At 40.9% G+C, this 22,514-nt stretch overlaps 1 protein-coding gene across 1 annotated transcript in view; it reads left to right on the forward strand.

Moving 5' to 3' along the window:
* The window catches only part of LOC134739152 (putative uncharacterized protein encoded by LINC00336), a 90,096-nt gene extending 74,454 nt beyond the window's left edge, over nucleotides 1-15,642 (forward strand). Inside the window, exon 5 of the mRNA XM_063661607.1 lies at nucleotides 14,605-15,642. Coding sequence (XP_063517677.1) covers nucleotide 14,605 — 1 coding nt within the window. The 3' untranslated portion in view covers nucleotides 14,606-15,642. The remainder of the gene's footprint in view (nucleotides 1-14,604) is intronic.
* Nucleotides 15,643-22,514: the final 6,872 nt, after the last annotated feature.

Below are 22,514 nucleotides of genomic sequence, written 5' to 3' on the forward strand. Positions count from 1 at the left end.
AAATGAAATTAGGGGATTGAGGAGATTGGATCTTAAAAACATTGGATCTGTTGATTTATGCTAATTTTTATATAAAGTCATATCCAGTGTGGGTGCTTAAACAAATTCATATTCTTACAGTTGGTAAGTTTTTTCCAATAAAATGATACATCTCGAAATGTGCATGCTTAAAGGGTAAAGTGAAATTAAATATAAGCCATTCGTTGGACAAACATATTTTAGGGTGTTGCATGGGAATTTGTGTGTGTGGAGATTGTATCCAGCCAAGAGCAAAATAGCCTTTGAAGCTCATGTTGGGAATCTTAAGTGCAAAATTAATTGACTTCCAAAGCATAAAATGTATATACTATTTCTCATGAAACTTTATTTGATATTTAAATGTTTATTGTATAGTCTCTACTCACCCCCCAGGACTGTTCTATTAAGACAACCTTCCTATGTAGATTTTGTTTTTGTTTTTAATGCTGTTTGTGACAAATACAGTGGTAAATAATCATTGCTGGGGAAGTTATTTGTAGTCTTAGACATATAATACTTTAAAAATATTTTTGAAGGGTTATGTCTTCATAACTTCAGCTATGTCTCAAAGTTCAATTTCAACAAGGATAAAGAAAAATCAAGTAGAGAAGAAACAAAAGACTACTAAATGATGATGAACTGTTGAATATTTGGGCGATATAACTTTATGGGAATTTCAAAAGTAGGAATAAAAACAACAGCCCAGCTCTTCATGGTTGAATAAACAAAGTGGGGCCTCTTCCCAAATTGTATTTTAATCTTTTTCAATTTTTCTGCTGTCTCTTCATATAATTAGTGGTTGATAGTTATTAATTTATTTGGCATTTATTATGCCAATGTTAATTCATGCATAGCTAATATGCCTTAATTGGAATTTGGAGGAATTTCTTATATGATGGAGTAATTCTAATGGAGCATTTATTGAGAGAAAATAAATATTTTCAAATGGATACCACTGTAGTTTATTAATTAATTAGTCTTACACTTCAATATACAGAGTGACATTGAAATCTATACTAAATGAAAGAGCAGCAGTTTGAAAATTGGTTAATATTTATCTTGCTATTTAATGCATCTCTTTTGGAAACCACATGTAAGAGTGAATTATCCAGCAACCAAGTTATCCTACCAACTATATTTCTATTTTGCGCTTTGTAGACTGGGAATCTTACAAGCTGAGCTATACCTCTGTTAGTGAGGAGATGATGGCTGAAATGAACCCATTTAAAAAAAAATCCTTGTTACCTGATCCCTGCTCCTTCCAGAGCCCATTCCTGTGCACCAGTCACCTGCCTCTTGCTTCTCTTCCTTGTTTGGATTCATCTTTGGCCTTTCTTTTGCTTAAAATTTAGTGTCCGGTTTAAGGCTGAGTTCTGGAGAATCAGGCTATGAGAATTGAGTGCTAAAGATCGTGGAACCCACGTTTTTCTGTGAATGTCATGTAGAGATTGGTAAAAGCAATATCTTTTACTGCCTTTGGTACAAATAAGTACTTACTCTGTGATTTCTGTGAGTTAACTCCATTTTTAATGTGTGGAAAGAATTGCTTAATACTGGTGTTTCCATGGGCATGTTTCTAGACTGTATTAGGTATTTTTACCTTTACTGCTGCTAATGAAACTTCTTATTCTCTTTGTTCTTTTACAAAAAGCATTCTGATTACTTGAATGGGCTGAATAGTATTCTATGGTGTATGTGTGCCACATTTTTTTCTCTTTTTTGAAGACATATTTTATTTTTATTTTACCAACAATTTTCAAACCGCCTTATGTATTAATGATTTACTTAAGTCTTGTAAATTAAAAGGTATTTAGATTTATTACTATAAATTTCTTATTTTATATGAGTACTCATTTATCTTTGAGGAATTTCTGGTTGACTGTATATCAGCTTTTACCATGTAGACACAACATATAATGTGATACATGTACATACGCAAAAATACATCCAAGCATATATGTATACATATACACACATATATATACACATACACCAAAATACAGACCTTATAGCTTTCATTTTAGAATCTAATTCATGAGGTAATCACACAAACTTACTAGTTTATAAAATACAGTTTTATCCACATTATGTTTCTGACAAAATTGGGAAGTATTCATATGGCTAAATGTTTTTTGCCCTGATAGGTAACCTAATGAAGGCTATGGACCAAAATTTTGGGTAAAGAAGTTTCCATGGCAGTTTGATTTTTTAAAAAACAGTCTCTTTAGTCTCTTTTACTTTCTCTTTTTTCCTTTTTACAGTTTCAAATTATTTTAGAGTTAATTTTGAATTATTTACATTTTAATAGGAACTGGCTAAATTTTATAAGAAAAAGAAAATCTCCAAACAACCTTGAATTAATAAGTTTATCTCCTCTTTGCCAGTCTAGTTTGCTTCATTAGCAAATCAAATGCAAGTAAAAAACAATCTTAGCAGTTGTGTGTGTGTGTGTGTGTGTGTGTGTGTTTTGCTGTTTTTATTTTATTTTATGTTAAAAATTCAACTTTTATTTTAGATAGTAGGTACATGTGAAGGCTTGTTACATGGGGTATATTGTGCCCAGGTAGTAAACATAGTACCCAATAGGTAGATTTTCAACACACATCCCCCTCCTACTTCTTCCCTCTAGTAGTCCACAGTCTCTATTCCCATGCTTATGTTTATGTATGCTCACTGTTTAGCTCCCACTTGCAAGTGAGAACATGTGGCATTTGGTTTTCTATTCCTGTGTTAATTTGCTTAGGATTGTGGCCTCCAAGTTCATCCATGTTGCTCCAAAGGACATGATTTTGTTCTTTTTTTATGGCTGCGTAGTATTCCATGGTGTATATGTAGAACATTTTCTTTTTTTTTTTTTTTAATTTACAGAGTTTATTCAGATTTGTCCAGTTTTACATGTACTTGTATTTGTGTATGTTGGTCTTTGAATTTCTTTTTCTTCCTATTGATGTCATTTATTATTGTCTGCTGACATTGTATCATTCTGCTCCCTTAATTTTCTTTCATTTTTATTTTTATTATTATACCTTAAGTTCTAGGGTACATGTGCACAACATGCAGGTTTGTTACATATGTATACATGTGCCTTGTTGGTGATATGTAGCACATTTTCTTTATCTAATCCATCACTGAGGGGCCACCTAGGTTGATTCCATATCTTTGCTGTTGTGAATAGCATTGCAATGAACATATGAGTGCATGTCTTTTTGGTAGAACAATTTATTTTCTTTTGGATATATAACTAGTAATGGGATTGTTAGGTCAAAATGTAGTTCTGTTTTAAGTTCTTTGAGAGATCTCCAAACTGCTTTCTGGAATGGTGGCTGAACTAGTTTATATTCCCACCAACAGTGTGTAAGTGTTCCCTTTTCACTATAGCCTCGCCAGCATATGTTGTTTTTTGATTTTTTAATAATAGCCTTTCTGACTGGTGTGAGATGGTATCTCGTTGTAGTTTTGATTAGCATTTCTCTGATGATTAGTGATGTGGAGCATTTTTTCATTATGTTTGTTGGCTGCTTGTATGTCTTCTTTTGAGAATTGTTCATGTCTTTTACCCATTTTTTAATGGGGTTGTTTGTTTTTTTGCTTGTTGAATTGCTTAAGTTCCCTATAGATAGATTCTGGCTATTAGGCCTTTGTCAGATGCATAGTTTGAAAATATCTTCTCCCATTCTGTGGGTTGTCTGCTCTGTCGGTGGTTTCTTTTGCTGTGCAGAAGCTCTTTAGTTTAATTAGGTCCCACTCAATTTTTGTTTTTGTTGCAATTGACACCACATATTTTGGAGAAGAAATAGCCCTTGATGAAAAAAGTCAAGACATGTAATCTTGATCCACAGATAATGATTTGAAATTGGAGGAAAGAAAATCGTTGAATGTAGTATATAGGGTAAAAAATAAAAATAAATGAAGCCAGAATACACCATCAAGTTCAAGAATCTCATCCCTAGCTACTGCTGTAAACTGATGAGCCCCCTAGTTTAACAATACTATGGAGAAACAGAATACGAATCCTTGGGGATGGTAGAGTATTTGGAAATGGATTTTGGTAATGAGGAAGTCCACTAATAACATTTGGTAGCTTATGTCAGCCTATTTCATCCTAGGATCTCAACTTTCTTTATAAGTATAGCTTTCAATAAAGTAATCAGCCATAGTTTACAAGTGTATAACCCAAGTTGTAGCAATGAAGTAATATATATAATTAGCTATTGAATGCAAGATTGAGAATGGCCACTCACCCATTGCCTAATTACTTACCTACAATGTTCCATTTTGTTTATGTCCAACTTTTTTTTTTTTCTGTTTTGGGATACCTGAAGGGTTAAGCTTGGCAGGGGTGAGAGTTTCAAGCTTTTTGTGTATATGTGTATCTGCCTATGTCTGTGTGTATGTGGCTGTATATACACATCTTCACTCTGTTCTATTTACTATAATTATTATGTTTTCTGAAAAAAATATCGCTATTAACAAATGATTTCACAGAGAATGTCTAAGGCTGATATTTTAGAGTATTTTATTATAAAACAAACTTTAAAGTAGTAAAATTTGAGTTTGGGATGAAGTGGCTGATTAGAGGTAGAATTCAGAAAGATTTCCAGATGGGAAGCTAAGATGAAGCCGTGAGATTTGGTATACATTTATTTCCATTTGTTTTCTTTGGTGGTGGAAGCAAATGCCTGGTGAAATGGTTCTGTAAAGACCAGGGACAAACCAGAACATTAAAAAAAATCAAGTTCCTGGATTTTTTTTTCCTTTGCCAAAGATGATCAGAATATTGTTAGACATATATTTTTTTCTTAAAATTATGTATTTTCAAATACGAAGTCAGAAGGAGTGTCCATCCTTTAGATCTACTCTGTGTAACATTAAGTGGTGTACTAACAAAACTGACAAAATGTGATTTTTTGAAGCACACTGACAGGCATAGAGTTTTTTTTGAGACAGAGTCTCACTCTGTTGCCCAGGCTGGAGTGCAGTGGTGTGATCTCAGCTCAGTGCAACCTCCGCCTCCTTGGTTCAAGTGATTCTTCTGCCTCAGCTTCCCGAGTAGCTGGGATTACAGCCATGCGCCAGCATGTCTGGTTAATTTTTGTATTTTTAGTAGCGATGGGGTTTCAGCATATTGGCCAGGCTGGTCTCGAATTCCTGACCTCAAGTGACCCACCCTCCTTGGCCTCTCAAAGTGCTGGGATTACAGGTGTGAGCCAGTACACCCAGCCCAAAGTTTAATAATATTGGAAGCTAGAAACAACAACAACAAAAACCAGTTGAGCTCTCAGTATAAAGCTGCCTGTCAGACTTATAATCAAAATGCAAATGTCAATACAGTAAATACTTTTGCTGCAGCACAGCAAAAGAGAGAGAAACAGCTCAATGATGTACATTGCAGGAAACTGGGGTGAAAAACGCTGTTTCAATTTTCTGAAAGTTGCATAAGACTAAAACTTACTCCAGTAAATTAGGCTTTTACTTTAACAGGTTTGGTGTTTCATTTAGGGAGGAAAAAAGGAGATTAAACTCCAAAATCTCTTCCCATTCCATCCATTTTGACAGCTTTAAATGAAGAAAAGTAGTTTTTTGGTTATTACCTTCCATGATAATAATATTTTTTCTCATACTTCTCTGGCACATAAGACATATCCTTTGCTGTTGTCAATGTGTCATAGCATTTTCCCTTCATATTGAACTTGCTTTCTAAACCAACTGTATCAAGTAGATGTAATTTTTTTGATGTAACTTTTCTAGCACCACAACCTGCCATTTGAGTGGAAATGCCTGGTAAACAGAATTTAATTTTCCAAAGTGTTTGTTCTTAGACTTTGTGGAAATTCAAGCTTTGCACTTTTTTCATTTTCTACTGAGTTCTGTGCTCACAAGATAAGTGATTCTTTCTGGGAACTTAGTTTATCTAGACTATAGGAGCACCCTAGTCTATAAAAAAAATAAAAATTTACATGCAAAAAGAAGTTGGGGGAGTTTTTCATGAGTGATCTTTAGCTTACTGAAAAGATCTGTCAAAGGGTTACTTCTAGAAGCCAGCTGTAAAAGTACATCTGCTTATTTTACACATAATTAACTACTTGATAAAGAAACCAAGGCAGAGAAAATTAAAGAATTAGGAATTCACTGCCAATTATAGAGCAATTAAAAATTAAGACATATTTATCTAAATCATAGTGGAAACCAACATGAAAACATAGTCTCTATGCCTAATGGGAGCACATATACACGGTAGTCTGCTTGAGAAGCTGACATTCTTGATATTCATTGAATCATCTATCCTGGACTGTGCTTCATTTGAAGGCTGCGAAAGTTGTTTTAGTTTAAATGTATATCAACTTTCTTCTCAAGGGACTTATAGTCTAATGAGAAGGATCAAATTGATGAATGTTTGACTCTTGCACGTAGGGAGGAATGACTTGCTCTGGAACTGAGATTAAATGCTGTAGTTAGTGGTTCTCAGTTAATCAGAAAAATCTTCCAGAAAACAGGTTTAGATTTATGACCTAACTATCAAAGGGAAATATTCCCAATCCTATGGAGCAAGCTAACAATTTAGTGAGGTAGGAAGAAGGTATAGTTTAGATCTGGAAATCTGATTTATCTCTTAACTATGTGAGTTGGGGAAGTTGCTTTCTCTAAGCTTCAGTTTTCTTCATCTTAAGACTAATGGTCTTTATCTACTTCATAGTATTGTTGTGGAAACTAAATGAAATATAGTTGGAATGTGATTTGCACAGTCCTTGGCATGATTTCTCTAATTGACTTTCTGTGTATTCTCAATCTGCACCCATCAAGGTGTCATGCATTCTAGATTCACATCTGCCTCTGAGTTACAACACCTCGTCCAGGTTAGTGGACAATCTGCCCAAAGTGGAAAAGTGGGTGCTGAAGAGTGGTTGGAAGGAGAGTCTTTGAGGACATGGTTGACACTAATAAAGAGTAGCCTGTTGGCTGGACTGCTCAGCTTAGAGGCACTAAGTCTGTAAGACTGGAAATTTGAAACACTTCAGTAACAAATGGAGAAAAAACAAAAACTAAAGTCAAAATGAAAGAGGATTTAAACAGAGGAAGAATTAGAGAACTCCTTTGATGAGTGATGATTTTCTTGAGAACAGAGATCAGTGTTCTGCAACATAAAAATTGGTTTGTAATTTTTTTTTTTTTTTGACAGAGGCTTGCTCTGTTGCCCAGGCTGGAGTCCAGTGGTGTGATCTCAGCTCACTGCAACCTCTGCCTCCTGGGTTCAAGACATTCTTCTGCCTAGGCCTCCCAAGTAGCTGGGACTACAGGCACGTGCCACCATGCTCAGCTAATTTTTGTATTTTTAGTAGAGATGGGGTTTCAGTATGTTGGCCAGGCTGGTCTCAAACTCCTGACCTCAAGTGATCCACCCGCCTTAGCCTCCCGAATTGCTGGGATTACAGGTGTGAGCCACTGCGCCCAGCCTATAATTGTTTAATGAATGTATAAATAGGAAATCCCTGTTTACTGGGCACTGGCAGGGTTTTCTGCACACATGTGCCTTGACACTGACACACTGATGAGATAGGTTAGGAATGGTGAGTGCCTGTGACTTTCCCTATCAGTGCCTGATACAAATTCAAAGAAGAGATGATAGCCCTTATGAAAGCTAGGTTGCTGGTATCTGGAACTCAATTTCCTCTTTGGTTCAAGCAGAAAAGACTAGAAAGCCAGAGAGTCAGTGGTTAATGCAGCGTTAGAGTGGAGCAAGAGAAACAATTCTAGACAATGATTCTTCTACCTATGGCTAACAGGTGTCCATGGGACAGCATCGGGATGGGAAAACTCAGCAGCTTAGGGAAGTACTCATACCCTGTCACTGGTAATAACAAGATCCAAAAGTAAGATGATATATAAAATAATTTTTACATTTCTGGACCACTATTTTTTTAAAAAAAGGATTATATCAGGAGGTTTTCTGTTTCAAAAGTTCCCCATTCTGTCTGGTTAGGTACAAGAAATTGGCTAAAATATCCAACGAATACAGGTAGATCAGAGACACCCAACTGTTCTCCTCTTGGCATGAAAAAGACTTTTTTTCTTGCTAGTTATTTATTATTTTACTAAATGCCCAAAGGCTGTCAGATGGTGACATTTTTTTCATCCACAGATAATCTAATACTATTAGAAGTAGCCACTTACATAACAGTGGACACCTGAGCCTCTCCTGTATTAACTTTTCTTCAGTATTACCTTTAGATGGGGGCCCGACACCAGAGAGATGGATGTTAGCTAGAGGTCAAATTTTAATGCATCAAGTCAGGTTTGTTTCTGAGAAGCCACCTGTTCCACAGAAACAGAAATGGTATGGCGGAAGGGTAGAGTGAAAGGTCACCCAATTTATCCCCCTATCTCTATGCAGTACATGGAGTGACCCAAATATTACATTAATTTTAATTGTACTTCTTCTTGTGCTGAGCTTGTTGATGTGTCATTTCCTGCCTCTGTTCCTCAGAGTGTAGGATTTGTTTCACTGATAACACTGATAACTGCTGCCATAATGTCATCAAATCAAACATGAATTGATTTTGTGATTGAAACTGCAGATGCTACTATTATCTGATTACTTTAAATGCCTTTCTAAAGATACATTTGGCCTCTGTCTAATTTTCTCTGCTTTGATTTTCCTAGTATCCTCAGGGTTGACTTGTTACTCAAGGATGAGTGCATCCTGTCAACATATAAATGATTCTCAGGGACTGGGGAAGAAACAGGAACCCTAGACTTCTGGACTACAGAGCCTTATTTTTGGTTCCTTTTAATTACATGTCCTTTAGATAATACTATTTTCATAGGAGAAAAACAAAATGAAGCTGAGAGTTCAGTTCTTTTTTCTAAGAAGAAGTTCACCGAAGCTTAAGTAGCCTGGGTTATACTGAAAGTGAGTGGACAACCCGGGCCTCTCCAGTATATCTGCAAGCTCCACCAAGATCCAAAAAAATCCAGCAGAACACTCTCTGTCTCTGATACCTTACACAACTCACCCAGTTTTCAACATGGTACAATCTAGCTGCAAAAAGATGACAGATGCCATTTTTTTTTTGTTGTTGTTGATTAAGTACGAGACTCTCCTACAGAGGCAGGAGATCCTAAAATCTTTTATTTTGGTCAGTGGACTAATGACAAATAGCATAACACAAAAGCATTCAAAAATTAGTCAGGCTTTTTATTGAGATTCTCCTGTCATCTAACCTTCCCAGAATTTAAAATTAGCTTGTCTGTACCTGTATTTTTGCCTCTGTGTGTGTGTGTGAGAGAGAGAGAGAGGAAAAAAAAAAAAACAGAAAGAGAGAGAGAAATTGATTTTTCATACCCTACCTTATAATTTAATAATTAATTAGCATCTTCTCCAGTGATGGAATGGAGAGATTGTTCATTAAGTCTGCAGATGGTTCTATGCTGGGCAAGCTAACAACATATAAAGTTAGTTAATTGCAGAGTTGCACAAAGCAATGGAGAAGTAGATGAGATGGTCACGAAGTGTGGAAATTGGGTTGGGTCATGAATGAGAAATAAAAGAACCATCGCTTTGTAGAGAGAAGACCAAGAAAATTAAAATAGCACAGTGGAAAAAATTTTCAGAAATATAAAATTTAGGACAATACTCTTCAGTGAAAATTGAGAAGAGGTGCAAGAAAAACCTTTACAACTTTTAGATATAAGGCTGGAAAATTGCTAAAAATTATTATAGAATAATATAATAGTATAAATTTATATTATGGAATGTCTGAATAATAAAAGACTAATTAAAATTAGATAACTGCATTGCATTTTATAGTGGTAAGGTAGAAGTCAACTAGATCAAGTGATAATGTGCTTTAGTTGTATATAAAAATTAGATAAATTTATTAATTAAAAATATGTTTTGTTCACTTTATATGTGACCTCCTTTAAACCATTTTCCATATTGCCAACATAGTACTTTTTAAGTTTTTTTGAAATAATTTTAGATTTACATAAGTTTCAAAATAAATTCCATATACTCTTTATATAGATTTCCCAAATGTTAACATTTTACCACATTTATCACTCTCTCTTGTTTTCTTTCTCTCTTTCTTCCTTCCCCTTTCCCTTCCTTCCATCTTTCCTTTTTTCTCTCTTTATAGTTATATATTTTGAACTGTTTGAGAGTAAATTGGAAACATGATACTTCTTTATATTGAAATACTTCAGTGTGTATTTATTTAAAATAAGTAATTTTTTTATATGGCTAAAGTACAGTGGTCAGCATCAAAAAATTACCAGTATAAAACTATTATATAATATATAAATTTTGATCACATTTTCAGATTTCTCCACTAATATCATCATCGTACAATAATTTTTTTTCTCTGGTTCAGACATGTATTCATGTTCACAAGTTACATTTAGTTGTCATCAGAATAATTGCCTAAAAAAACCCAGATCTGCTAGTACCACCCCCTAGCTAAACGTTTTATGATGATTTTGTAGTTTTCTTAAGATAAAATATCCCAGGCTATGTGTGATATTCAGCTGGTATGAAGCTCTAAAACCATATTGGCTTGTTAATGGCTTGTCCAATTGTCTTGAGTTCATTCACATTGGTTAGTGCCTGTGTTAGAATGGTTGTTCAATATTTGCAATATGCCTCTCCCTCTCCCTCCACTCCCTCTCCCTCTCCCTCTCCCTCTCCCTCTCCCTCTCCCTCTCCCTCTCCCTCTCCCTCTCCCTCTCCCTCTCCCTCTCCCTCTCCCTCTCCCTCTCCCTCTCCCTCTCCCTCTCCCTCTCCCTCTCCCTCTCCCTCTCCCTCTCCCTCTCCCTCTCCCTCTCCCTCTCCCTCTCCCTCTCCCTCTCCCTCTCCCTCTCCCCTCTTTTTTCAGTCTCCCTCTCCTCCTTTTTTCGGTCTCCCTCTGTTGCCGAAGCTGGACTGTACTGCCGGGATCTCGGCTTGCTGCAACCTCCCTGCCTCGGGCTCCTGTGACTCTCCTGCCTTGGCCTGCCGAGTGCCTGGGATTGCAGGCGCGCGCCGCCACGCCTGAATGGTTTTTGTATTTTTGGTGGAGACGGGGTTTCGCCGTGTTGACCGGGCTGGTCTCCAGCTCCTGGCCTCGAGTGATCTGCCTGCCTCGGCCTCCCGAGGTGCTGGGATTGCAGACGGAGTCTCGCTAACTCAATGCTCAATGGTGCTCAGGCTGGAGTGCAGTGGTGTGATCTCGGCTCTCTGCAACCTCCACCTACCAGCCTCCTGCCTTGGCCTCTTAAAGTGCTAAGATTACAGCCTCTGCCCCACCGCCACCCCGTCTAGGAAGTGAGGAGCGTCTCTGCCTGGCCGCCCATCGTCTGGGATGTGAGGAGCCCCTCTGCCTGGCCGCCCTATCTGGGAAGTGAGGAGCGCCTCTGCCCGGCCGCCCATCATCTGGGATGTGAGGAGCGCCTCTGCCCGGCTGCCACCCCGTCTGGGAGGAAGTGAGGAGCGCCTCTGCCCGGCCGCCCCGTCTGGGAGATGAGGAGCACCTCTGCCCGGCCGCCCCGTCTGGGAGGAAGTGAGGAGCGCCTCTGCCCTGTTGCCCTATCTGGGAAGTGAGGAGCGCCTCTGCCTGGCCGCCACCCCGTCTGGGAGGTGAGGAGCGCCTCTGCCCGGCTGCCACCCCATATGGGAAGTGAGGAGCGCCTCTGCCCAGCCGCCCCTTCTGGGAGGTGAGGAGCGCCTCTGCCCAGCCGCCCCGTCTGGGAGGTGAGGAGTGCCTCTGCCCGGCCGCCCCGTCTGGGAGGTGAGGAGCGCCTCTGCCTGGCCGCCACCCCGTCTGGGAGGAAGTGAGGAGCACCTCTGCCCAGCTGCCCCATCTGGGAAGTGAGGAGCACCTCTGCCCGGCTGCCACCCCCTATGGGAAGTGAGGAGCGCCTCTGCCCGGCCGCCCACTCTGGGAAGTGAGGAGCGCCTCTGCCCGGCCGCCCACTCTGGGAGGTGAGGAGTGCCTCTGCCCGGCCGCCCCGTCTGGGAGGTGAGGAGCGCCTCTGCCTGGCCGCCACCCCGTCTGGGAGGAAGTGAGGAGCGCCTCTGCCTGGCCGCCACCCCGTCTGGGAGGAAGTGAGGAGCACCTCTGCCCAGCTGCCCCATCTGGGAAGTGAGGAGCGCCTCTGCCCGGCTGCCACCCCCTATGGGAAGTGAGGAGCGCCTCTGCCCGGCCGCCCACTCTGGGAAGTGAGGAGCGCCTCTGCCCGGCCGCCCACTCTGGGAAGTGAGGAGCGCCTCTGCCCGGCCGCCCACTCTGGGAGGTGAGGAGCGCCTCTGCCCGGCCGCCCCGTCTGGGAGGTGAGGAGCGCCTCTGCCTGGCCGCCACCCCGTCTGGGAGGAAGTGAGGAGCGCCTCTGCCTGGCCGCCACCCCGTCTGGGAGGAAGTGAGGAGCACCTCTGCCCAGCTGCCCCATCTGGGAAGTGAGGAGCGCCTCTGCCCGGCTGCCACCCCCTATGGGAAGTGAGGAGCGCCTCTGCCCGGCCGCCCACTCTGGGAAGTGAGGAGCGCCTCTGCCCGGCCGCCCACTCTGGGAAGTGAGGAGCGCCTCTGCCCGGCCGCCCACTCTGGGAGGTGAGGAGCGCCTCTGCCCGGCCGCCCCGTCTGGGAGGTGAGGAGCGCCTCTGCCTGGCCGCCACCCCGTCTGGGAGGAAGTGAGGAGCGCCTCTGCCTGGCCGCCACCCCGTCTGGGAGGAAGTGAGGAGCACCTCTGCCCAGCTGCCCCATCTGGGAAGTGAGGAGCGCCTCTGCCCGGCTGCCACCCCCTATGGGAAGTGAGGAGCGCCTCTGCCCGGCCGCCCACTCTGGGAAGTGAGGAGCGCCTCTGCCCGGCCGCCCACTCTGGGAAGTGAGGAGCGCCTCTGCCCAGCCGCCCACTCTGGGAGGTGAGGAGTGCCTCTGCCCGGCCGCCCCGTCTGGGAGGTGAGGAGCGCCTCTGCCTGGCCGCCACCCCTTCTGGGAGGAAGTGAGGAGCACCTCTGCCCGGCCGCCCACTCTGGGAGGTGAGGAGCGCCTCTGCCTGGCCACTCCGTCTGGGAGATGAGGAGCACCTCTGCCCGGCCGCCCCGTCTGGGAGGTGAGGAGTGCCTCTGCCCGGCTGCCACCCCGTCTGGGAGGAAGTGAGCACCTCTGCCCGGCCGCCCCCTCTGGGAAGTGAGGAGCGCCTCTGCCTGGCCGCCACCCCGTCTGGGAGGAAGTGAGGAGCGCCTCTGCCTGGCTGCCCCATCTGGGAAGGGAGGAGCACCTCTGCCCGGCCGCCACACCGTCTGGGAAGTGAGGAGCGCCTCTGCCTGGCTGCCCCATCTGGGAAGGGAGGAGCACCTCTGCCCGGCCGCCACACCGTCTGGGAAGTGAGGAGCGCCTCTGCCTGGTCGCCCCGTCTAGGAGGTGAGGAGCGCCTCTGCCCGGCCGCCCAGTCTGGGAAGTGAGGAGCGCCTCTGCCCGGCCGCCCTGTCTGGGAGGTGAGGAGCGCCTCTGCCTGGCCGCCACCCCATCTGGGAGGAAGTGAGGAGCGTCTCTGCCCGGCCGCCCCGTCTGGGAAGTGAGGAGCGCCTCTGCCCGGCCGCCCCCTCTGGGAAGTAAGGAGCGCCTCTGCTCGGCCGCCCCCTCTGGGAAGTGAGGAGCGCCTCTGCTCAGCCGCCCCGTCGGGGAAGTGAGGAGCGCCTCTGCCCGGCCGCCCCGTCTGGGAGGTGAGGAGCGCCTCTGCCCGGCTGCCACCCGGTCTGGGAGGAACTGAGGAGCGCCTCTGCCCGGGCGGCCCCGTCTGGGAAGCGAGGAGCGCCTCTGCCCGGGCGGCCCTGTCGGGGAAGTGAGGAGCGCCTCTGCCCGGCCGCCCCGTCTGGGAGGAGAGGAGCGCCTCTGCCCGGGCGGCCCCGTCTGGGAAGCGAGGGGCGCCTCTGCCCAGCCGCCCTGTCTGGGAGGTGAGGAGTGCCTCTGCCCGGCTGCCCTGTCTGGGAGGTGTACCCAACAGCTCCGAAGAGACAGCGACCATCGGGAGCGGGCCATGAGGACGATGGCGGTTTTGTTGAAGAGAAGGGGAGGAAGTGTGGGGAAAGGAAGGAGAGATCAGATTGTTGCTGTGTCTGTGTAGAAAGGGGTGGGCATAGGAGACTCCATTTTGTTCTGACTAGGAGAAATTCTTCTGCCTCGGGATGCTGTTGATCTATGGCCTTTCCCCCAGCCCCCTGCTCTCTGAAACATGTGCTGTGTCAACTCAGGGTTGAATGGATTAAGGGTGGTGCAAGATGTGCTTTGTTAAACAGATGCTTGAAGGCAGCATGCTCTTTAAGAGTCATCACCACTCCCTAATCTCAAGTACTCAGGGGCACAAACACTGCAGAAGGCCGCAGGGTCCTCTGCCTAGGAAAACCAGAGACCTTTGTTCATGTGTTTATCTCCTGACCTTCTCTCCACTATTATCATATGACCCTGCCATATCCCCCTCTCCGAGAAACACCCAAGAATGATCAATAAATACTTCAGAAATTTAAAAAAAAAAAAAAAAAAAAAAAAAAAAAAAAAAAAAAAAAAATATTTGCAATATTACTTCTGACCATGTCTCATAAAATCCTGCTTTCTTTTCCAGATTCATATTTTGAATTCTCTCCCAAGCTGTCTTTGCTGTGTTCCTACTTGTCACAAACTCCAGAGGGGAAAAGATTTTATGCTACTTGAAATCTTAACAATGCAGCTGCCACAGTTTCAAAGATGTTGCCAGAAGACACAAAACCCCTGGGTCAGAGACAAAGAATATTACTGTGCATGGTACAAGAGGGAGATTAATGTTCACATGGTTCTCTTGACCCTCAAGTGCCATGAGGATGATGTGGAGGAAGACTCAGGTGGATGCTGTGCACACAGTGAATCTGTGTTTCAGCTTAGGATGTATTCTAAAAAGTAGGCTGCTAGCAAACTTGTCCAAGCTTTGCCCTGGAGGAAGATGTTATCTTTATTGTTCTGCATGGGGAAACAGATCTGCACTTTGCAGAAGTGCAGAAACTATGTATTTTCCAAGGTTGTTTGCTATATAAATATTTTGGAAAGATAGTCCAGTAAAAGAGTTGATTCAAGTCATCCATAATACTTCTTATGGAGAAATGTCTCTCAACAACACTAACCATCTTTCAGTTTCTGTAATGGCCTATGCCCACTCTGAGTGCTGCTGCATGTGCTATTTTTCTTTTGGAAACATTTTCTCCTGCTTTCTCTGTCTCATCTAATTAACTTCTCATCATTCTTTAAATGTAGGTTTTTTTTTTTTTTTTCAGTTCCTCAGATTAAGTTGAATTCCCCCATAGGTTGCTATTTATTCCATTAAGAGGATTTATTGGCTCGGTGCGGTGGCTCATGGCTGTAATCCCAGCACTTTGGGAGGCCGAGGCAGGTGGAGCATGAGGTCAGGAGCTCAAGACCAGCCTGGCCAAGATGTTGAAACCCTGTCTCTACTAAAACTACAAAAAGTAGCCAGGGGCAGTGGCAGGTGCCTGTAATCCCAGCTACTCGGGAGGCTGAAGCAGGAGAATTGCTTGAACCCCGGGCAGCAGAGGTTGCAGTGAGCTGAGATCACGCCATGACACTCCAGCCTGGGTGACAGACTGAGATTCTCGCCCAGAGTCAAATTTTCAAAAAAAAAAAAAAAAAGAAGATTTATCACACTGTGATTTATGTCAATGTAAGCATTCGATTAATGTTTGTCTCTCACAGTAGACACAATTTCATAAATGCTGCTTAACTTGAATCTCCAAAATTTAGCATAATAACTTAACACATGGTACACAATATGTTTGTGGAGTGAAAAAGAAAATATGTGTCAAACATGTAGTATTTAAGTTAGCAGGACCTGTGCTTGTGCAGTCTCATAGCAGTTATTCCAGATTTTTTGAGTATTTGATTTTGTCCAATCATCTGAAAATAATTAGAATCTGGTCTATTTATTTCTAGTATTTATACCTCAATTATTGTGTATGAGTGGGTACACATGTGTGTGTAACTGTAGTGGCTAGAATCTGTAATGTAATGACGTGAGTACCAGTGACAGTGGGTATTTCTATGTTGTTCAACTCAAACAAGAATGGTTCTAATCTTTCATTAAATGTAATTCTTCTAGAAGATACCTTTAAAGAAGTTTCTTTTTATTCATACAAGCATATTTTGGAGGTATTGCAGGCTCAGTTCTTGAGCACCAAATAAAGATAAATTTCAGTAAAGCAAGTCACACTATTTTTTTGGTTTCCCAGTACATATAAAAGTTAAGTTTACACTACACTGTAGTCTATTAAGTGTGCAGTATACGTATGTTTAAAAATATATGCATACCATATAAAAAACTTTATTGCTAAAAAATGCTACTGATCATCTGAGCCTTCAGCAGGTTGTAATCTTTTTCCTAGTGGAGGCTCTTACCTTGATGTTGATGGCTGTTGATTGATCAGGATGGTATTCCGAAAGGTTGTGGTGGCTGTGGTAGTATCTTAAAATAGAAAATAAAGTTTTATGCATATATTTATTCTTCCTTTCATGAAAGATTTGAGATGCTGTTGAATACTATTTTACATGCAGTTGAACTTTTTTCAAAATTAGCGTCAATCTTCTCAAACCCTGCCATTACTTTATCAACTAAGTTTATGTAATATTCTGTAATATTCTAAATCTTTTGTTGTCATTTTAACAATGTTCACTGAATTTTCGCCAGGAATTGATTCTGTCTCAAGAAGCCACTTTCTTAGAAGCAAGTCTTCATCTGTTCAAGCTTTATCATGATATTGCAGCAATTCAGTTACATCTTTAGGGTCCACTTCCAATTCTATTTCTCTTGCTATCGCTACCCAATGTGTAGTTATTTCCTCTATTGAAGTCTTGAACCTCTGAAAAGTCATTCATGAGGGTTGGAATCAACTTCCAAACTCCTGTTAATGGTGACATTTTTACCTCTTCCATGAATCATAAATGTTTTTAATGGCATCTAGAATTATGAATCCTTTCTAAAAAGTTCTCAATTTATTTTGTACAGCTCCATTGGAGGAATCACTATTTATGGCAGCTATAGCCTTAAGAAATATATTTCTTAAATAATAAAACTGGAAAGTAAAAATTACCCCTTGATCCATGGGCTGAAGAATAGATGTGGTGTTAGCAGGCATAAAAACATTAATCTTCTTGTACATCACTATCAGAGCTCTTTAGTGGCCAGGTGCATTGTCAATTAACCTTAATATGTTAAAAGTAATCTTTTTTTAATGAGCAGTAGGTCTCAACAATGGGCTTAAAATATTCAGTAAACCATGATGTAAACAGATATGGTGTCATCTAGGTTTTGTTATTCCATTCATAGAACACAGGTAGAGTACATTTAGCATAATTCTTAATGCTTTTAGGATTTTTTTTTTCTTTTTTTTGAGACGGAGTCTTGCTCGGTCACCCAGGCTGGAGTGCAGTGGTGCGATCTTGGCTCACTGTGAACTCCGCCTCCTGGGTTCACGCCATTCTCCTGCCTCAGCCTCCTGAGTAGCTGGGACTACAGGCATCCACCACCACGCCCGGCTAATTTTTTCTATTTTTAGTAGAGACAAGGTTTCACCGTGTTAGTCAGGATGGTCTTGATCTCCTGACCCTGTGATCCTCCCGCCTCTGCCTCCCAAAGTGCTGGGATTACAGGCGTGAGCCACCGCACCAGGCCAATGGCTTTAGGATTTTTAGAATGGTAAATGAGCATTGGTTTCAACTTGAAGTCACCAGCTTCATTAACCTCCAACAAGAGAATCAGCCTGTCCTTTAAAGTTTTGAAAGCAGGCATTGACGTCTTCTTTCTAGCCATGAAAGTCCTAAATGGCGTTTTCTTCCAATAGAAGGCTGTTTTATCTACGTAGAAAATCTGTTGTTTAGTGTAGCCAGTTTCAGCAATTATTTTAGCAGGATTTTCTAGATAACTTGCTGCAGATTCTACATCAGCATTTGCTACTTCACCTTGCACTTTTGTGGTATATATAGATGGCTTCTTTTCTTAAACCTCATGAACTAACTTCTGCTAGCTTCAAACTTTTCTCTGGTAGCTTTCTCACTTCTCTCAGCTTTCACAGAATTGAAGAAATTTAGAGCCCTGCTCTGGATTAGGCTTTGACTTAAGGGAATGTTGTGGTTGGTTTGAACTTCTATCTAGACCGCTAAAACTTTCTCCATATCAGCAGTAAGGCTGTTTCACCTTCTTATCATTTGTGTGTTCACTGGAGCAGCACTTTTAATTTTCTTTAAGTTTTTCTTTGCATTTATTACGTGGATCACTGTTTGACACAAGGGGCCTAGCTTGTAGCATATCTCAGCTTTCAACATGCCTTCCTCAGTAAGCTTAATCATTTCTATCTTTTGACTTAAAGAGAGACATGTACAACTTTTCCTTTCATTTTGACACTCAGAAACGATTGTAGGATTATTAATTAGCCTAATTATAATGTTATTGTCTCTCAGGGAATACAGAAGCCTGAGGAAAGGGAGAGAGATGGGGGAATGGTTGGTCAGTGGAGCAGTCAGAACATAATCAACATTTACCAGTTAAATTCACCATCTCATATGGGCCTAGTTCATGGCACCCCAAAACAGTTACAATAGTAACATCAAAGATTACTGATCACAGATAATCATAATGAATATAATAATGAAACAGTTTAAAATGTTGTTGGAATTACCAAAATGTGAGAGAGATACAAAATGAGCATATGCTGTTAAAAAACATTGTGCTGTTAGACTTGTTGGACATGGGGTTACCACAAACCTTCAACTGGTAAAAAACACAATTATCTGTAAAATATAAAGTGAAGTACAGTAAAACAAAATATGCCTTTTTTTTTTTGTTATTGTTTGTTTTTTGAGACAGAGTTTCTCTCTGTTGCCCAGGCTGAAGTGCAGTGGTGCAATCTTGGCTTACTGCAACTTCTGCCTCCTGGGTTCAAGCCATTCACGTGCCTCAGTCTCCCGATTAGCTGGGATTACAGGCATGTGCCATCACGCCCAGCAAATTTTTGTATTTTTAGTAGAGACGGGGTTTCGCCTTATTGGCCAGGCTGGTCTCGAACTCCTGGCCTGAAGTGATCTGTTCACCTCAGCCTCCCAAACTGCTGGGATTACAGGCATGAGCCACTGTGTCCAGTCTATGCCTGTATTTGCTAATAATTTTTTTTTTTAAAGAATGTATATTGAGTTTTATTAACCACTTCCTCCCCAATATTTTTGACTTTTATTAACCACTTCCTCCCCAATATTTTTTTCTTTTAACCAATTTTTATTTTATTTTATTATTATTATACTTTAAGTTTTAGGGTACATGTGCACAATGTGCAGGTTAGTTACATATGTATACATGTGCCATGCTGGTGCGCTGTACCCACTAACTCGTCATCTAGCATTAGGTATATCTCCCAATGCTATCCCTCCCCCCTCCCCCCACCCCACAACAGTCCCCAGAGTGTGATGTTCCCCTTCCTGTGTCCATGTGTTCTCATTGTTCAGTTCCCACCTATGAGTGAGAATATGCGGTGTTTGGTTTTTTGTTCTTGCGATAGTTTACTGAGAATGATGATTTCCAATTTCATCCATGTCCCTACAAAGGACATGAACTCATCATTTTTTATGGCTGCATAGTATTCCATGGTGTATATGTGCCACATTTTCTTAATCCAGTCTATCATTGTTGGACATTTGGGTTAGTTCCAAGTCTTTGCTATTGTGAATAGTGCCGCAATAAACCTATGTGTGCATGTGTCTTTATAGCAGCATGGTTTATAGTCCTTTGGGTATATACCCAGTAATGGGATGGCTGGGTCAAATGGTATTTCTAGTTCTAGATCCCTGAGGAATCGCCACACTGACTTCCACCAGGGTTGAACTAGTTTATAGTCCCACCAACAGTGTAAAAGTGTTCCTATTTCTCCACATCCTCTCCAGCACCTGTTGTTTCCTGACTTTTTAATGATCGCCATTCTAACTGGTGTGAGATGGTGTCTCACTGTGGTTTTGATTTGCATTTCTCTGATGGCCAGTGATGGTGAGCATATTTTCATGTGTTTTTTGGCTGCATAAATGTCTTCTTTTGAGAAGTGTCTATTCATGTCCTTTGCCCACTTTTTGATGGGGTTGTTTGTTTTTTTCTTGTAAATTTGTTTTAACCAATTTTTGAATCAGTAGAGCAAGTATTACATTCCAAGAAACATTATAAGGTTATTATATCATTTAAGAATGATACTTGTTTCAAGTGACAAAATACCAAAATTAACAGTGAAGTATCCCAACACAAAGTAATGTTAAATATTTGAGATAATGAATGTTAATTACATTGATCTGATCACTACACACCATATGTATCAAAACAACACTATGTATCCTGTGAATACATACAAATACCTGTCAATTAAAAAATAATAACATCAGTAGGGTTTCTATGCATGAACAATGAACTAGTTGAAAATCAAGAAGGCAATTCCACTTACAACAGCTACAAAAAATAAAACCACCTAAGAATAAATTTAACCAAGGTGGTGAAAAACCTCTACAAGGAAAACTATAAAACACTGATGAAAGAAATTAAAGAGGATACAAACAAATGCAAAGACATTCCATGCTCATGAATTGAAGAATTAGTATTGTTAAAATGACAATGCCACCCAAAAGAATCTACAGACTCAATGAAACCCCTATCAAAATACCAGTGACATTCTTCACAAAAAAAGAAAAAACATTCTAACATTTCTATGGAAACACAAAAGACCTCAAATAGCAAAGCAATCCTGAGCAAAAAGAACAATACTGGAGATATTGCACTGCCAGACCTCAAAATATCCTTAAAAAACCCCCAAAGTAAATACAAAAGATAGGCATTACATCACATTACAAGAAATCTGGAATTAAGTTGTTCTAAAATAGGTCTGACTTAACAGCATTAGGACTCAGACATAGTTCTCTGAGATTGTTCTGGCTGACACTTTATGATTTTTAGATGACTCTAGCAACTTTTAGTACCATGTTCTCATACAGAAGCCAAAGCCTTTATGTATGTCACTTTTAAATGGAAGTAGATATTTAAAAACATCAAACTTAAAGCATGCATTGACATGTAGCTTAGTATTTATAAATTGAAGCAAAATCCATTAAAATTTGATGTGTTTGAATTTATAAAAAATTTAAAAAGCAGTTTTCATGATGAGTTTGGATATGTACATTATAACTCTAATGCCACTTTTAATCGATAACTTATAAATATCTAAAGTATTATATTTGAAAGAGAAAATTATTTTATTTTTTTCCTACATTGAATAGAGGTTATTTTGAAGTGCACATTCAACATTTTTCTAAAAATGCTACACCAAAACTTTGTTGAAAATACTTGCCTTTTTCAGAAATATACGTGATTCAATCCTAGGCAAATATGGCATATTTAAAAAATAAAAACAAACATTTGGATAATATAGGCGGCATTTTATTATCAATTTATTTCAAAAACTTCACATTTTCTGCAAGTAAAGAATTAAGGGACAATTAATTAATGAGGATAATAGGAATTCCAGGTGTAAATCATAAAATCATTATTTAATCAAAGACTTAATTAGTTACTTCATCCCTCGTTGATTGATGGGCATTTGGGTTGGTTCCACGATTTTGCAATTGTGAATTGTGCTGCTATAAACATGTGTGTGCAAGTATCTTTTTTGAATAATGATTTCTTTTTCTCTGGGTAGATACCCAGTAGTGGGGTTGCTGGATCAAATGGTAGTTCTACTTTTAGTTCTTTAAGGAATCTCCACACTGTTTTCCATAGAGGCTCTACTGTTTTACACTCCCATCATCAGTGTAGAAGTGTTCCCTGTTCACCACATCCATGCCAGCATCTACTGTTTGATTTTTTGATTATGACCATTCTTGTAGGAATAAGTTGGTATCACATTGTGGTTTTGATTTGCATTTCCCTGATCATTAATGATGTTCAGCATTTTTTCATATGTTTGTTGGCCATTTGTGTATCTTCTTTTGAGAATTGCCTATTCAAGTCCTTAGCCCACTTATTGATGGGATTTTTTTTTTCTTACTGATTTGTTTGAGTTCACTGTGGTTTCTGGATATTAGTCCTTTGTCAGATGTATAGATTGTGAAGATTTTCTCCCACTCTGTGGGTTGTCTGTTTACTCTGCTGACTGTTCCTTTTGCCGTGCAAAAGCTCTTTAGTCTAATTTGGTCCCAGCTATTTATCTTTGTTTCTATTGCATTTGCCTTTGGGTTCTTGGTCATGAAATCCTTGCCTAAGCCAGTGTCTAGAAGGGTTTTACCAATGTTATCTTCTAGCATTTTTATAGTTTCATATCTTAGATTTAAGTTCTTGATCCATCTTGAGTTGATTTTTGCATAAATTGATAGGTGAGGTTCCAGTTTTATTCTCCTACATGTGGCTAGCCAATTATCCCAGCACCATTTGTTGAATATAGTGTCCTTTCCCCACTTTGTGTTTTTGTTTGCTTT

This window comes from Pongo pygmaeus, chromosome 2 (genome assembly GCF_028885625.2).
Source record: "Pongo pygmaeus isolate AG05252 chromosome 2, NHGRI_mPonPyg2-v2.0_pri, whole genome shotgun sequence".
Taxonomy (NCBI): Eukaryota; Metazoa; Chordata; class Mammalia; order Primates; family Hominidae; genus Pongo; species Pongo pygmaeus.